We start from the raw sequence: 15,240 nt of genomic DNA on the forward strand, positions 1-15,240 counted from the left end.
GCACACTGGCAGCTTCTTGCGGCGCACGGGCTTCTAGAGTTGCAGCATGCGGGCTTCTTTTGCTGCAGGGTGCAGGCTTAGTTGCCCCCTCAACAGAGATGGAACCTGTGTCCCCTGCGCTGGAAGGCAGATTCTGAACCACTGGTCCACTAAGGAAGTCCCTAAGCTCTTAAATATATGATTAATCTGAGTGTTGAGTTTATTTACATACAACTCTCCCTGATCTAAGAAAAAAATTAGATCAGTTTGCAATGTATAAGAAGAAAATAGAAATATATGATAGAGGATAAAAAGTGGGAGAAATGTGACTAGAGAGAAGAATGGAAGCAGAAGCCACTCTAAATAATAGAAGAGAATGGAGACAATAAGCATGTAAACTTAAAAATTTTTTATATAAAAAACTGCTTCATTATAGAATAGATTATCACTGTACAAATGCCAACACAAAAGAATGAAGGTTCCTCTATTCCCACCTGTTATGCATTGGAGGAGGAAATGGCAACCCACTCCAGTGTTCTTGCCTGGAGAATCCCAGGGATGGGGGAGCCTGGTGGGCTGCCGTCTATGGGGTTGCACAGAGTCGGACACTATTGAAGCAACTTAGCAGCAGCAGCAGCATGTACCTTTTGAGAATTTCTTATATACACATACACACAAACATTCTTGGTTAGTTTTTAAAAAATATACATATAGGCTAACATTATTTTACAACTTGCTTTTTTTCACTGATCAGTTTTACATAACGAACCCCTTCTGGTTCAGTATATACAGACGTGACTCATGTTTAATGGCTGGAGATGTTTAGTAACATGAATATATTGTGCTTTATTTTACCAATCCCTTTGCTGATGGACAGTTAACTTCATTGTTCTGCCATTACAAGTAATGCTGAAATGAACATCCTCTTCATGTATAATTAAGTGTAACTTTTTCATTATATATTCTCCACATATAATACATATACATATGTGAAATTCAATATATATATATTTACTTGCATTTGTGCAAATATTCCTGTAGGTGACTGCTGGGTAAAAGGAAATGCCCTACCTGCCTGCCTTTTTCTAGATAACAAATTTCTGACAATTTTACTTGTTAACTAAGAAAAAACTTTCAGTTTCAAAATATGCCAAAAGCATTCAGCTTTAAGTAGCACACACTGTAGATCAGGACTTGGTGAACTTGAGGACTGAAAGCATTTCTTGGCCTGCTTGCCTGGAAAGGGCAGTTGTCCCTTGTAGACCTTTTGTCTTCATTATTTTCAAAATTTCTTCTAAAATGAAAATTAAAAGATAAAATCCAATTAAATCATTTGGTGAAGTGTGCACGATCACTACACAGTTTATTTAGTAACAGACTATTTACAAGTTCCACTCATCTGAGGAAACAGTGAACACCATGCAATTTCTATTAAAGTGAACTTGGACTTCAGATAGATGAGCGCACTCTGTATTTTCAGGGTGTTGCTGAGAACTTCTAGTCAAGAGTGAATGACTACGGTGCGGTGGTAGCCCGCTCTGGACTCAATAGAAACAGGAGTTATACTTGCTATTACAATAAATGATTCATTTTTGAGTTGCCTGGCTCTAATCTCTGCCCTATGTTCCTCCTTCTGGATGAAAAAAGCCAACAAGGGTATGGGCAAATCATACGGTGATGTCAAAAAGTGGCAGTAAACGAAGTAGCTTATTATTTTCAGGAGTATTGAAAAAAGTACAACCTTCCCTTTGTTAATATTTTACACTACAAAGACAAAACCAGGAAACTGGAGTTACCAAAAAAAAAACACACACACACACACACACAACCCACCTCCCCCTCAAACCACCAACACTAGTAATTATGATGTGATCTGAGGGACTGAGAATATATATATATTCTCATAAATATATATATATATTCACATAAAAATCAAACCTGAGATGTACAGAAAAGAGAAGAAAGATTACAGTCAATTTAGTTACCAACTAATCTGAAAGCCAGGATATAAAAATCACTATCAGGAGATAGCTTTCATGATAAAACTTCAGATTAACTAAAGAATATACAGCAGAACTGCCAATGACATAAAGACTAGAAAATAGAAAATTCACAGTATTGAAGGTCAGGTGTTAGAAGAAGAAATTACAGACTCTATATTTGAGTACTGGTTTATAAATTAGGGGAAAACCCCTCAAAAACACAATACTCTTTAAAATCAGAAAAATCTCCCTCTTAAAATCTCTCTCCTCTTCAACATGAACGCTATGTCTGTATGAGTAGCTGTCAGCAACTACATTCATTACCATTCTGGGTTACTTAATTATAGTCTTTGACACAATTAACCTTGATTTCAGCTAAGGAAATGGTTAAAAGATGAAATGATCTGTATTACCTGGATTGTTTTCTTTAATGGTGACTAAATAGAACAATCCTCTTGGTGAAAGGAGATCTGGAGCCAGTGGTAAGAATCTGTCTATGACTTCACGACCATTTCTGCCACCAGCCCAAGCCGCCTGTATCCCGCGACTCCCAACCTGTTAGAAAGACTGTTCTAAGTTACACACACACAAAAACGCAATCTTTTTGACAAGCTACGATGACCAAACAGGTATGTATTTTGTATTTTACGGCTGATGAGGAGGTGGCGGTAAAGTTGAATCTGTGACCCACTGTTTCCTAGCATGTGTAACCTTGTATGTAAGTCTCTAATCTTGATGAACTACTTTCCTTTCTCATCTGTAACATTAGGAAAGTAACACTTTTATTTCTACAGTTAGGAAAATGATCAAAAAACAATCTTTTTATCTATTAGGAACAAATGAGGAAGTATATTTAAAGTTTGAGAACAATGCCCTGCACTTAATAATGTGACTTAGTAATAGCTGTTACCATCAACATGTTTAAATTCCTCTATTTAAAACAGAACAATCAGAAAGAAACTAGATGGGAGAACTTGTATTATGAGAGATCTACTTCACAGCAACAAAGCTTGACAACATCCCACAGCAGCCGGCTCTCTTAGATACTCCGAGTATCACAGCCCTTTCTTAGGAACCCATTTATTATATAAAGGTACAAGGAAGCACTTTCTCCTATAACAATCTTATTATAGAAACAAAACCTTGAGAGTTTATATAGCATTAAAAATCTTTAGAGCCTTACCACTGTATATTGTTTCTAAAACTAAGGAATATATTGAAGAAATCACTCAAAAAACTATTTAAACTCTAATATAATAATTTTCTTCCTAATCCCTTTAATGGTTTTTGTTCATATTTCAGTTTAAATTATCTATGTACAGCTGTACACTCTACTTTCATTTGTCAAGGCATAAAAGCAGTTTCTTTCTACCTATAACCATGTTCATGTATAACTAAAAGAAGTATGTTCATACATCTTGAAAAAAAAACCTGTACTTTCCCCCTTTTACTGTTTTGTTCATCTGCTCCCCTCCCATCTTCTATACACACACACACACGTTTTTCTTTTTTGTCCATGTTCTACAAAGATAAGATTGTATCTACATTCTTACTTGTATCTTACTTTTCTCACTCAACAATACCTTATAGAAATCTCTTCGTGTGATCAGGTATAGTTCAATTTCCTTTTTAATAGCTACATAATATTTTATGGTATAAAAGTATCATCTCTTATTTAGCTGTTGCTGGGCATTCAGCATGTCCATTTGCTTAACTTTTTGTATTTAAATTATTCTCATACGTGTCATAAGCTTCTCCATATACTTTCCCACAAAGTTAATCATAGAAGGGCCTTTATCAGTTCCTCTGTTTTAATCAAGACTTCCCTGCTGGAGACTTCCTTTCCTAGCATTCCCAGAACTCCCTTTTTCTGGGGCTCATGTCTTCCTCCTCCTTGGCTTCCTCCCTTGTTTCGGAGGAGCCCACTCTCTGAATGTTTCACAGGGCACAGTGCTCTGTGGAAAGCGTGCATGGTGATGGCCCTGTTTAGCATGGACTAGGAGCCCTCGGTGCTGGACCCTTTCTACCTGCCTTCTGGGGATGCTCGGCCAGCTCTGTCTGCTTGCACTGGAGACGGCCCTTCACCAACCACAGTCTCACAGGCCACAGAGGGGAGTTCTCATCTTCGGAAGGAGGGTCACCTTTGGTGGCCTGCTGACTAACCTGCTCCTAATCCTTGACAGGTCACAGGTTCAAACCACAATATCTAACCTCACGTTTAGAGATGAACAGTAATTATAGACACAACTTTTTATATGCGCAAACTCCTGGTATTTGTATGTTACATCTCCTGGATCTAGCCTCTAAATTTCCTAACTTTTACCTTCATGATTTCATTCTTTTTATCTTCATAAACCAAAATATTTTATTTGGTTTCCAGACCACTGACTCAGGTCATGACAGAGACTACAGTCTCTCAATTTGTTTCCTAATGTTTTACATTGTAAAACGTGTTCTTAAGCTCCAAGAAATCTTTGTTATGCTGCCTTTTAACCCTGCTAACTGCTCTGCTAACAGAAGACACTAGCTTTCTCTGTTGGAACAGTGACAAAGCCCAAGACATTGCCCACACTCAATTATCTGCATAATTACATGCATAGCTTAGTAGTAGGAATGTGGCAGAAAGGAAGCCCAATCGTATTAGCATGTTCCCAGAATCTCCTCTTCATTCACTAGGCTTCCCAGTAGTTTGTGGGCCTGATAAACCAAGATTTACTTGTTTCTTTTCTGTTACATCTTAGGTTCATATTATTTGCCATCATACATAAAGGTGCAATAAACATATTTTTGTAAATTACAACTTTTATTCTGTTGTTAATGATTTTCCTAAATTACATCCAAAAGACTAGATTACTGGACTAAACCATTTTTGTTACTCATGATATTTATTTCCATAGTGCTTTCCTGAGCTGCATGTATTTTATTTAGCTGCATTTCCCTCAACTGCTGCTCACCTTATGACAATGACTTTCCTTCTCAAATGATTTCATATGTCAGGGGAGCAACAGCTTCTCAGTAGGAGCGGCAGCAGCAATGCAGACCTCTCCCTTCTTGGTGGAGATGAATGCAATATTTATCAGCCTTGCTGATAATCAAAGAATAAAATAGGTATAATAATTCAAAGGAAAGCAAGCTTTAGTCCATTACTGCACTTCTGTCTGCTTTGTCCATTCTTTCTTTAAATTGGGAAGTGGTTAATATGGTTGGCTTCCTTGGTGGCACAGAGAGTAAAGAATCTACTTGCAATGCAAGAAGCACAGGAGACGGGGGTCTGATCCCTGGATCAGGAAGATCCCCTGGAGAAGAAAATGGCAACCCACTCCAGTATTCTTGCCTGGGAAATTCCATGGACAGAGGAGCCTGACAGGTTACAGTCCGTGGGGTCACAAAGAGTTAGACATGACTGAATGCCTAACACTTCTTTTATTTTCTAACACTTCTAATATGGTTTACCTCTTCATGACTGAAAACTTTATAATTACGTATTTCAAGGTTATACCTTTTCCTACCTGAAGTGAGAATTGGTTCTCCTCCTCCCCCACTTCCAAATACTTGTGAAAGGAGGAAACCTGACCCTTTCAGAGATAATTCCTATGTGAATTTAAGGCTGATTAAAATATTTTGTTTTGCAGATTTGTTATTCATGACAAAGGTACACACACACTTACGATTTAAATACCATGGCCTGATATGGATGGGATTTTAAAGACTAGATATGGATCACAGTTTGAATTTTCATTAATTTCAGGCTCCTTTCCTATGTCTACCAATAGTATTCAATAATTGACAATTATGAGTAAAACCAGGCTTCCTTGATAGCTCAGTTGGTAAAGAATCTGCGTGCAATGCAGGAGATCTTGGTTCGATTCCTGGGTTGGGAAGATCTGATGAAGAACGGATAGGCTACCCACTCCAGTATTCTTAGGCTTCCCTTGTAGCTAGCTGGTAAAGAATCCATCTGCAGTACGGGAGACTTGGGTTCGATCTCTGGGTTGGGAAGATCCCCTGGCGAAGGGAATGGCTACCCACTCCAGTATTCTGGCCTGGATAATTCCATGGACTATACAGTCCATGTAGTCACAAAGAGTCAGACACAACTGAGTGACTTTCACTTTCACATGAGTAAACTCAGAGCAGTCTGTTATTAGCAGCTGACTGATGTCATATGATGAAGTACATTTGATCTGAGACAGAAAACAGCTGAAAATATTAGTAATTAAATTTTGCTGTACGTCTTACCTCTTCAGGTGGAGTCACAACATAAGGAGGATTAAACACAAGAAGATCAACACTTTGCTTCAATCTTGGTAGCAAGCCTTTGACCTAAAAAATGTTCAAGAGAGTCAGAATTTTAAGCTGGACCCAGAAATAAATAAATAAGTAGATGGTTGAATAGATGGATCAATCAATCAATCTTTAAATATATTCTCCCACGTTTTTAGACAAAATGTGTTAGAGGCCATATTTAAGACAGAAATGGAGATAAATATTTTTGTATTTTGATTCAGATAAAAAAAAAACATGTTTCCACCTATAAACAAGGAAAATAAGCTATTTATCAGAATGAACACTCCGCTCTTCAATAGCTTCAATAGCTACACTCTGGGCTCACTTTTAGAAGATAAAATAAGAAGAAGGCAAGCTCTCATATATGCTACATAGATTTGTACACAACTTTAAATTTATAGCTAACTTAAATACTTATTTTCTACAACTAAGGGAAATGTTTTATAAGATGACAGAAAACATATATTAATGACAAAAATACCAGATGATGGGGCTGTACTTTTCTTTGTACTTCTTTAGTAACTTGTAAATGGACTGGCTGAAACAATTATATATCAAAGAAAAAAAGAACTAAGAATAGTGGGAAGAGACACTAAAAACATAAGTTGTTCAGCATCTTATAAATCTTTGAACTGATATATCTTTCTATAGAATTATTCAGAACTGTTAAACTCTTAGTTTAAATACAATTCTAACTAAATTAATTGCTTGATATTCTAGCACAAGGGCTTCCCTGGTGGCTCAGCAGTAAAAGAATCTGCCTTCAACATAGGAGACATGGGTTCAATCCTTGGGTCAGGAAGATCCCCTGGAGAAGGGCATGGCAACCCAATCCAGGATTCTTGTCTGGAGAATCCCATGGAGAGAGGAGCCTGGCAGGCTACAGTCCACAGGGTTGCAGGGTTGGACACGACTGAATTGACTTAGCACACATCTATGCATTTCTAGCACAAAGCATATGAAAAGAGAGAGGAAGTGCTATCTATGGGGAGCAGTAAAATATGACAACATAAAGCAAGTGAAAAGACAAAGAGGAGAGAAAATAAAACGTCAGAATCACTGCAGAAAATAAAAACTTAGACTCTAATAAGCCTTGTCATCATCACATGCAGTACAGAATGATGACTGATATTCATATTAATGACCTTGAATCACTAAAAGGTAAAATTATGTTCAGTTTAAGAATGTAAGGAAGTGCATAAGACACATTTGAAGAAGACTTCCTTCTAAAACTAAAACGAAATACAAACTTTGTAAACAAACTCAATTATCCAAAACAATAGTTTTTGATAGTTGTGATAATATATGTCTAGTGTTCTGAATACAAGCAAATGTAAAGTTTTGCAAAGTGGGCTTCCCTTGTGACTCAGCTGGTAAAGAATCCGTCTACAAAGCGGGAGGCCTGGGTTCGATCCCTGGGTTGGGAAGATCCCCTGGAGAAGAGAATGGCTACCCACTCCTGTATTCTGGCCTAGAGAATTCCATGGACTGAATAGTCCATGGGGTCACAAAGAGTTGGACATGACTGAGCAACTTTCACTTCACTTCATACCTACGTCTTTTATTTTCTTTGCCACAAGTCAGCACTGAGTATTATGGTCAACTTTCACTATTGACAAAATGGATTCTGACAGCTTTAGAACTGACTTCCACCTTTAAAAGGCTGTGAGACCTCTAGATTCTGATTCAGAAAATCTGGGCATAAACTCTGGATTTATCACTGTATTAATTTAATGACTTTCAAAAATGTCCCTTACCTGTTAACAAATATAGATATTCCAAATTTCTTCTATCTCTAAAGTTTTATTATTATACCAGGAAAACATATATTTAATACTAGTTATGGACATATTAAAAAATTTCAAGAGCAAAATCACCATACTGATTTCATGTAAATCAACTGAGTACCTTTCTTGATAGTCTAATTTTTAATAATAGCACTAACAACTTCTAGTGATACAAAATTTCTTAGATCTTTGGCTTGATTCCTTAAATCATTTGTGAGTTTAAAAAAGAAACACCTCAAAACCTTATCAGTATAAGAGTAATATAGCTCTTTTTGCCGCATCTACTTCGAGAATGAAGACCATTCTCAGCAACCAGACTGTCGACATCCCAGAAAATGTCGACATTAACTTGAAGGGACCGACAGTTATTGTGAAGGGCCCCAGAGGCACCCTGCAGAGGGACTTCAATCACATCAATGTAGAACTCAGTCTCCTTGGAAAGAAAAAGAGGCTCCATGTTGACAAATGGTGGGGAAACAGAAAGGAACTGGCCACTGTTCGCACAATCTGTAGTCACGTACAGAACACGATCAAGGGTGTTACACTGGGTTTCCGTTACAAGATGAGGTCGGTGTATGCCCACTTCCCCATCAACGTTGTTATTCAGGAGAATGGTTCTCTTGTGGAAATCCGAAATTTTTTGGGTGAAAAATATATACGCAGGGTTCGAATGAGGCCAGGGGTTGCCTGTTCAGTATCTCAAGCCCAGAAAGATGAGTTGATTCTTGAAGGAAATGACATTGAACTTGTGTCAAATTCAGCTGCTTTGATTCAGCAAGCCACCACAGTTAAAAACAAGGATATCAGAAAATTTTTGGATGGTATCTATGTTTCTGAAAAAGGAACAGTTCAGCAGGCTGATCAATAAGATCTCAGTGATCCTGCTGCAGAAACAACAAGATAGCAGATGGTTTTATGGACTCAGGTGTGATGTTTTAAAGAGACAATAAAAACTCTTGATTTGAAAAAAAAAAAAGAAAAAAAAAAAAGAGTAATATAGGCCAAACAGCATGAAAGCATATTATATGTCTTAGGCCCACCTTGTACATACTATCATGATTTTTGCTTATAAAAAGTCATTAACATTTATAAGTAAAAAAAGGCTCAAAATTATCCAAATCTTACTCGTATAATCAAAAATATTCTGAAAAATGGAATTGAGAAATGTATGATGTGTAACTTAAAATAATGGTTCTGGAGTTGTCATCTGTTCTTTTCTACCTGCCCTGGACCCGTTCTGCCTTTCTTCTGATGACGTCTCCTTGACTTTCATTGAGGAAACTCTACCTCCGCTCCTTCTCGATAGGAGTGGTATGGGTAGGGTTTATTTCAACCCAGCTGTGGGAGTGGGACTACCACTCAGGCTCAAGTCAATCTCGTGCATATCCAATCCCCCTGGATCACAGTAACAGACTGAGAGATGGGCATATGACCAAAGTTGATACAAATGGTACTCAGTCTGGGGTTTCTGCTAGATTAACTGAAAATAGAAAGAAAAACTGTTTCTTTCCCTGTGGGGTTGCTGAGAAATAAGATATGGACATGCAAGCATCTTGCTACCACACAGCCAAAGACTGCAGAGGAACAGAGCTACTAGAAAGAAGTTTAGAGCAAAGAAAAAGATGACTGCAACATCATTTGAGTTCCTGAAGCCAGCCATGCCTGAAGCCATCCATTCTTTTTATTAAAGCCGGTTTGATGGATTTTCTTCACTTCTGACTGAAAGATACCTGATCTGTACAAGCCAACAGAAGTTTCCTTTGGATTGTGGGAAAGGTGGATTGTATTAGCTTAAGAGCCCAGAATCACTTTTGGGCTCCAAAATCACTGCAGATGGTGACTGCAGCCATAAAATAAAAAGACGCTTACTCCTTGGAAGAAAAGTTATGACCAGTCCGTCTAGTTAAGGCTATGGTTTTTCCAGTAGTCAGGTATGGATGTGAGAGTTGGACTATAAAGAAAGCTGAGTGCTGAAGAATTGATGTTTTTGAACTGTGTTGTTGGAGAAGATGCTTGAGAGTTCCTTGGACTGCAAGGAGATCCAACCAGTCCATCCTAAGGGAAATCAGTCCTGAATATTCATTGGAAGGACTGATGTTGAAGCTGAAACTCCAATACTTTGGCCACCTGATGCGAAGAGCTGACTCACTGGAAAAGACCCTGATGCTGGGAAAGACTGAAGGCAGGAGGAGAAGGGGACAACAGAGAATGAGATGGTTGGATGGCATCACCGACTCAATGGACATGAATTTGAGTAAACTCTGGGAGTTGATGTTGGACAGGGAAGCCTGGCGTGCTGCAGTTCATGATCGCAAAGAGTCAAACATGACTGAGCAACAGAACTGAACTGAACTGATCAGTTAAGAAGAATGGCAAAACCAATACAATATTGTAAAGTAATTAGACTCTAATTAAAATAAATAAATTTAAAAAAAAAGAATTTACTTTGTCTAGTGGGTTAAAAGAGTCAGACACGACTGAATGAACTGCACTGTACTGTGCTGGGTTAAAAGTTACTTAATTAATCACTCAAGTTTCTTTGATGTAAATCATCTTGACCTTAACTTAATTGAAAAGAAAATTAATTATTACACTACTGAGCAAAGAGTATCAGCTTACCAAATCTGTAATTATTGGTTGAATGTGGACTCTGTTACAGCGTGCAGTCTCCAGGGTACACGCTGCTGCGTCAGGGTTGACATCGGTGCACCTATAAACAGAAAAGAAAAAACTATACCCTATGTCCATGGATAAAAATTCAAAGAATGTTCCACTCCTTTTATATAAAGTAGATTTAGAAAAAAATTGAAATACTTTAATAATGGTGAATAAAAAAAAATTCAGATTTGTCATACTGATGAAAAAATTTGTTATATTGACGCAAAGTACAAGAGTAGAATATAGCTACATGCAAACATATCTGAAGGCATTTATTAAATTATGAATCCAATGGAGAAATACTATGCAGCTACCAAAAATGAAATTTAAAAGGAAAATGCTCATCATACAGTATTAAATGAAAAACACAGGAAATGAAGAAAGAAATAGAGGAAAACAATTGGGCCAAGTGTGGTAAAATTTATGGGTGATATTATTTTCTTGTTTATATTTTCTATATTCTCAAATCTTCTATAAAGAAATTTTATTATGTTCCAATTTTTTCCTGATAAATTATCTAAAAATGATTCAAATTTATAGATGACTTAAAATTATTATGTGGCTTCTATAATTACGCAGTATAATGGGACAATTTTGAACAAGCATTTGTCACTTTTAAGGAGGCATAATTTGTAATCAGAGTCCTAAGTACACTTAAAATAGACACTATCAGATACATATTATCCACTTACAAAAATGTTTCATTCAAGCAGTCATAGTCACTGTGAATCTCTTAGACCAAGGTGTGGATGAATGTGTATACTTATACTTACATATACAAAGCTTGAGGACCAATCACAGAGGCTAGGAATGCAGATACCACTCCAGACCCTGAGCCAACCTCGAGGCATATTTCCACTCTAAAAAAATAAAACAAAATAAATATTAGCACAGTGGTATTAAAATACACAATCATCGAAATTAACTCATGCTACTCTTAATGTCTATTTCCCAGAATCATCCCTCACCTGAAAATACATGGAAATATAAAAGAAATTTATAAATAAGCTGCTGCTGCTGCTGCGAAGTCGCTTCAGTCGTGTCCTACTCTGTGTGACCCCATAGATGGCAGCCCACCAGGCTCCGCCGTCCCAGGGATTCTCCAGGCAAGAACACTGGAGTGGGTTGCCATTTTCTTCTCCAATGCATGAAAGTGAAAAGTGAAAGTGAACTCGCTCAGTCCTGTCGGACTCTTCGATACCCCATGGAGTGCAGCCTACCAGGCTCCTCCATCCATGGGATTTTCCAGGCAAGAGTACTGGAGTGGGGTGCCATTGCCTTTTCCGATAAATAAGCTAATTCCCAACAATCACTTAGTGCTCCTTTACTGTTCAAAACTGTTGAAATTTTGGGTGTGTGATTGAAGTCTGCAAAATAATAGTTTTTGATTTTCACAGAACATTACATAAACAATGGAATGTTAATTTAGGGTTAGCCAGAAGGAGCTCCTAGTTTGATGTTTCCTAAAAATGAAAAGGTATTATTACAACATTTATTTATACAAGATGTTTTTTGTATAACATCATATATGAAACAAATCGCCAGCCCAGGTTTGAGGCATGATACAGGATGCTTGGGGCTGGTGCACTGGGATGACGTAGAGGGGTGGTATGGGGAGGGAGGTAGGAGGGGGGTTCAGGATGAGGAACACGTGTACAACCGTGGCAGATTCATGTTGATGTATGGCAAAACCAATACAATATTGTAAAGTAATTAGCCTCCAATTAAAATAGATAAATTTATATTAAAAAAATAAAAAATAAAAGATGTTTTCTCTCATTTTGAAGTAACTCATGAATCCATCAGCATATCCCAGGGGAAGACAAGAACCACCCCCCCCTTCCTTCTACTAATAATAGATTTAGAGCAGCAGAGAAATCCTGTATTTATACATCTCTACACTGAATTGGGAAAACAGCCAAGTAATCTGACCTTAGAATATTAATAATACTCTTAAGAATGCAATTAAATACACTAATTCTTAATTCTACCATACTTATCCTTCCCTATAATCTGGTATATGGGCATCCCTGGTGACCCAGTGGTAAAGAATCCACCTGCCAATGCAGGAGATAAGGGTTTGATACCTGGGTTGGGAAGATCCCCTAGAGACGAAAATGGCAATCCACGCCAGTATTCTTGCCTGGGAAATCCCATGGACAGAGGAGTCTGGCGGGCTACAGTCCAGGGGGGTTGCAAAGAGTTGGACATGACTTGACGACTAAACAACAACAACATAATCTTGTATATACAGTAAAAGTGCAAATCATCCCCATTCCAGAAACAGGTTTGATGGTATTTAAGGGGCACTCTAGCACCTAAGGAGATGAGGGTTTGATCCCTGGGTTGGGAAGATCCCCTAGAGAAGAAAATGGCAATCCACTCCAGTATTCTTGCCTGGAAAATCCCATGGACAGAGGAGCCTGGTGGGCTATACTCGACAGGGTAGCAAAAAGTTGGACACAACTGAGCAACTTCACTAGCACCTAACTTCCCAAATGAACTATTCAAAAACAACAGACTCTAGGGGTTTCTAACTTCTGGAACCACTCTGTACATCTGACAAGCTTTTACTGTGATGTAGGAAGGTCTGGTCAATCTTACCAGGAGGCTTCTATTTGAAAATAACTATTGTGGCCTCATAAATAATTAGAATTCCATGACCAGAAATACCCAAGACTTTAAAATAAAAACAGTTCCTTTTACAGCAAGGCAATTTGTGCTTTAAAATCTTTCTGGGATATCTTGATAATAAAAGATATGTTATAAAACAGTACTGTTTCATTCTGTATTTCAGTAGATCCAAAAGTTTCAATGCTTACAATGAAAAACTGGTTTAATAAGAGTTGGAGCAATTTATACACGGAAAAATCTGACCAAGGGAGAGAAACAAATACAATTTGGACCTTCTAAGCCTGACAGCTGTTTGTTTCACCCTGAAAAACCCCATTTCAACTTTTGATCTTTAACTAAATCGGTGCGTGCTGTGTGCTTAGTCGCGTGGACTTTTTGGGACCCCATGGACTGTAGCCCCATGGCAATCTTCCAGGCAAGAATACTGAAGTGGGAATTCTCCTCTAGGGAATCTTCCCAACCTAGGGATGGAGTACAGGTCTCCCACTTTGCAGGGGGATTCTTTACCATCTGAACCACCAGGGAAGCCCAAGAATACTGCAGCAGGTAACCAATCCCTTCTCCAGGGGAACTTCCCAACCCAGGAATTGAGGCAGGGGGTATCTTGCACTGCAGGCGGATTCTTTACCAGCTGGGCTACCCGGGAAGCCCAAATTAATTAAATCTAACTACCTAAATTGCTTTCATCTAAAAAATGACACTGTAAGTATTCGCTTTTTATAATACTGAATTAAAATCTATACGAGCACTTCAACAAATCAGTTTTAAAACTTATTATAAGCTAGGATATATTCTGTAGGCAGCTAGCTGCATGTAACTTTAAATTTTTTACAACAAATTAAAAATTCAGTGGTAGTCACATTTCAAGCGCTCAGTAACCACACGTGGTCAGGTTTTTGCTGGGTAGCTGAGTATGCTATCCAGTGGGTTTAAACACACTCCTCTACTCCAGTATTTTACAACCTCATTTCTTTTTGGTGCCCTTCCATTGCTGGAGGATGCTTTTATGTACTGCGTAGATTCAACAATGCCATGGGGCACTGATATTTATTAAAAACGGTAATATTGAGAGGCAGCGTTCTCAGGACGTTTTGTTTTTGAGCGTGTTATAATATCGCTACTTTTTAGGCTCTTCAGATTAACAGCTGATAGGAAACGATACATCCTGAAGTGGTGAGGAAGCACGGAGCCCCTGAAACCAAAACACCACCCTGGGAAGAAAGCGGACAGCTCCCTGCCGCACTGATAGTGTGCATCCACGGGAAAACCTTCAGTTACAGTATTCTGGTGTCAGCTGTCCCCAGGCGGGCCGACACTGCCTCCTCGCGGGGAGGGCGGCGACAGTCCTTGCCTTGGTCCTGCGCCGCCGCCTCTCCAGGACTCCCGAACCCTCTCCCGCGGGGACCCTCGCCCTCCTCGCACCCCGTGAGTTCGGCCGCCGCCGCTTCGAGTGCGTCCAGCAGCAGAAAAGTGTCCTCTGCGGGCTCGTACACATCGCTGAAGGCGCCGCGGCCCACATGCCCGTGCAGCGGCGTTGGGAAGCTGGGCGCCGCCATCTTTTCCCCCCTCCGGGCGGCGCGCGTGCGCCAAAGTTGCGCATGCGTACGTGCAAGGCATGGCCGTGGGGGCGGGGCACCAGGGGCGGCGAGGAGCCGCCCATAGGGCTGGTCCGCGGGTGTCTTACCATTGTTCATTAGACAGTTGTATAATCTGCAACTACTCACGTTTGTTTCCTTCTTTCGAATATTAAATTTTATTTTAGTTTATGGACTAGCGCTGGGTAGAGGCAGCTTTTGTTGTTTTTGACTAAGGAGAATGTTTTCTCTCTTTATATTTAGAAGTTTTCTTCTATTCCTAGTTTGCAAGGATTCGAAAAAATCCATAATAGAATGGTTACCAAATTTAACGATTTT

General features: G+C 38.9%; 2 protein-coding genes across 2 annotated transcripts; one reads left to right on the top strand and one right to left on the bottom strand.

The window, feature by feature from the left end:
- Window positions 1-354: 354 nt before the first annotated feature.
- Window positions 355-14,930, bottom strand: N6AMT1 (N-6 adenine-specific DNA methyltransferase 1). The gene is made up of 6 exons (XM_055567747.1): window positions 14,750-14,930; window positions 11,467-11,553; window positions 10,655-10,745; window positions 6,201-6,284; window positions 2,375-2,516; window positions 355-1,273 (listed from the first exon to the last, which is right to left on the bottom strand). The coding sequence occupies exons 1-6, from the start codon at window positions 14,881-14,883 to the stop codon at window positions 1,167-1,169; spliced, it is 645 nt and encodes a 214-aa protein (XP_055423722.1). The 5' UTR covers window positions 14,884-14,930; the 3' UTR covers window positions 355-1,166.
- LOC129643355 (60S ribosomal protein L9-like) lies at window positions 8,296-8,942 on the top strand. The gene has a single exon (XM_055567748.1). The coding sequence runs from the start codon at window positions 8,328-8,330 to the stop codon at window positions 8,901-8,903; it is 576 nt and encodes a 191-aa protein (XP_055423723.1). The 5' UTR covers window positions 8,296-8,327; the 3' UTR covers window positions 8,904-8,942.
- Window positions 14,931-15,240: the final 310 nt, after the last annotated feature.

The sequence above is a fragment of the Bubalus kerabau genome, chromosome 2 (assembly GCF_029407905.1).
Source record: "Bubalus kerabau isolate K-KA32 ecotype Philippines breed swamp buffalo chromosome 2, PCC_UOA_SB_1v2, whole genome shotgun sequence".
Taxonomy (NCBI): domain Eukaryota; kingdom Metazoa; phylum Chordata; class Mammalia; order Artiodactyla; family Bovidae; genus Bubalus; species Bubalus kerabau.